This window comes from Tarenaya hassleriana, unplaced genomic scaffold (genome assembly GCF_000463585.1).
Source record: "Tarenaya hassleriana unplaced genomic scaffold, ASM46358v1 Cleome39, whole genome shotgun sequence".
Lineage (NCBI taxonomy): Eukaryota > Viridiplantae > Streptophyta > Magnoliopsida > Brassicales > Cleomaceae > Tarenaya > Tarenaya hassleriana.
In genome coordinates this window covers 1,026,969-1,028,664 of record NW_010966822.1, presented here as the reverse complement: position 1 = coordinate 1,028,664, position 1,696 = coordinate 1,026,969, and the positions used below count along the sequence as shown (strand labels likewise).

Sequence of the window (1,696 nt, the reverse complement as noted above, 5' to 3'; positions counted from 1 at the left end):
CTTTATTTTGCATTTTATTTCATTTGGTTGTTTATTCTTTATAAAAAAAACGTTGTTTATTTTCTATTTGGGAAAACAAAAATAAAAGGCAAGGAGGCCATCAAAATCATATAAATGTGGGTGATGTGCAGAGATATTTTTGATAAGTTGATAAGACACATGGCAAAGTAGGGACGTGTCACGAGAATATTAATCCACCTGGAGAATATGGAGAAATCGTGGCCGTTCATCTGTGAAAATATCAAGTGAGACACTGAGGGCCTTCCGGAAAGTTCGTGGGGGAAAGATATTTATAAAAGGACTTTTTGGTCTCCCATCTGTGTTATGCAAGCGTAATCTTTGGAGGATGTTGGAAGGAGGAAGGAAGAGGACGACGTCGTATTACCAAGTTCTTGGAGTCGCTGCGGGTTCCTCAGCCGACGACATACGACGAGCGTATCGCAAGCAGGCAATGGTGGGTTGCCGCTCTTCTTCCTGGCGGTTCCTATATATATGTATATATATACTTTTCCTCCCCAAATTAAATAGGGGATGACTTCCTTGTTATATGTTGCAGAGATGGCATCCCGATCGCTGGACGAAGGACCCTTCTCTCGCAGGCGAAGCCAAACGCAGATTCCAGCAGATTCAGGAAGCTTATTCTGTGCTATCGGATCAGAAGAAGCGAAGCTTGTACGACGCAGGCCTCTACGATCCTGAAAACGAGGGCTTCTTCGATTTTGTTCAAGAATTGGCCTCTTTCATTGCCCAGACGAGAGAAGAGGTAAAACCCTTTTCGCTTCTGGCATACCTTTCGTTTCTTACACGTAACATTCGGGACAGAAGTCTGACAGGCAGAAGCCGCAGGATAAGCAATACAGCATGGAGGAGCTTCAGACGATGTTCGCTGAGATGATCCATCAGTTTGATTCGGAGCCCTTGTTCCGCGACGGACCAAAGGCCTTCGACGTCGATCTGGATGAAGCGACCGATGAGGCTGTCAGTTTCTCGATTGGCTACCGTTGAATGTCTCGGGATTTGATCGGTTCTTACTAAAACTCCTGTTGATGTGTGTGAAGGGCCAATGAGTTCCTACGTAGGTTTTCCTCTGTATCTTTCCCGTAAGATGTAACTGTTGGGCAAAAACCACTCAGCTGTTTGCATGGTTTACGACACGACCTGGAAAATGGAACGTCGAAACAAAGACTTCGTTCCACATGAAATGTAACGACGCTGGACAATGTGAATAAAATGTTGTGCTGTATAGAAATCCCAAGGAAAAATGGCCCTTTAAAATTATGTGGGTCCAAATTAGTCCCATAAACTGACACAGCTTTTAGGCCCGATTCGATCCAACCCATTTAGTTTGTTGGGTCAGTGGGTCTGGCCCCATGGATTACGAAGGATGGCCCTTGAGCTCATCACTTTATTTTTTATAAGAAAAAAAATCTCCGTTTCTTCACGAAAGCCCTAGATTCTTCTTTCGTCCCCGTTTTCTGGATGCTTCAACGTCTCATCAACGAAACCAAGGGTTTATCGACGACCCAAGCCGAGCCCATCATGGGTTGGGCTAAGTTGGGTCCGATTGGCCCGTTTGAAAGTCGTCTTGAGCCGTTCGGCGTCATCCGGACGACTCGGTGGTGCATTTATTATCCTCTTTATTCCCAAAATTCTTTTCCAACCCTGTTTTGTTCGGCATCTACGAAATAAAGAAATA

The 1,696-nt window shown here is 44.8% G+C and overlaps 1 protein-coding gene across 3 annotated transcripts; it reads left to right on the top strand.

The window, feature by feature from the left end:
- Positions 1 to 303: 303 nt before the first annotated feature.
- On the top strand, positions 304 to 1,249 carry LOC104823014 (chaperone protein DnaJ). Of its 3 annotated transcripts, none has more exons than XM_010554417.2 (3): positions 304 to 454; positions 557 to 763; positions 826 to 1,249. In XM_010554417.2, the coding sequence occupies exons 1-3, from the start codon at positions 347 to 349 to the stop codon at positions 1,003 to 1,005; spliced, it is 495 nt and encodes a 164-aa protein (XP_010552719.1). In that variant the 5' UTR covers positions 304 to 346; the 3' UTR covers positions 1,006 to 1,249. The 3 variants fall into 3 exon arrangements, with proteins under 3 accessions (XP_010552719.1, XP_010552718.1, XP_010552720.1); XM_010554416.1 differs by having other exon boundaries at positions 823 to 1,249; XM_010554418.2 differs by having other exon boundaries at positions 307 to 454; positions 847 to 1,249.
- The last annotated feature ends 447 nt before the right edge of the window (positions 1,250 to 1,696 follow it).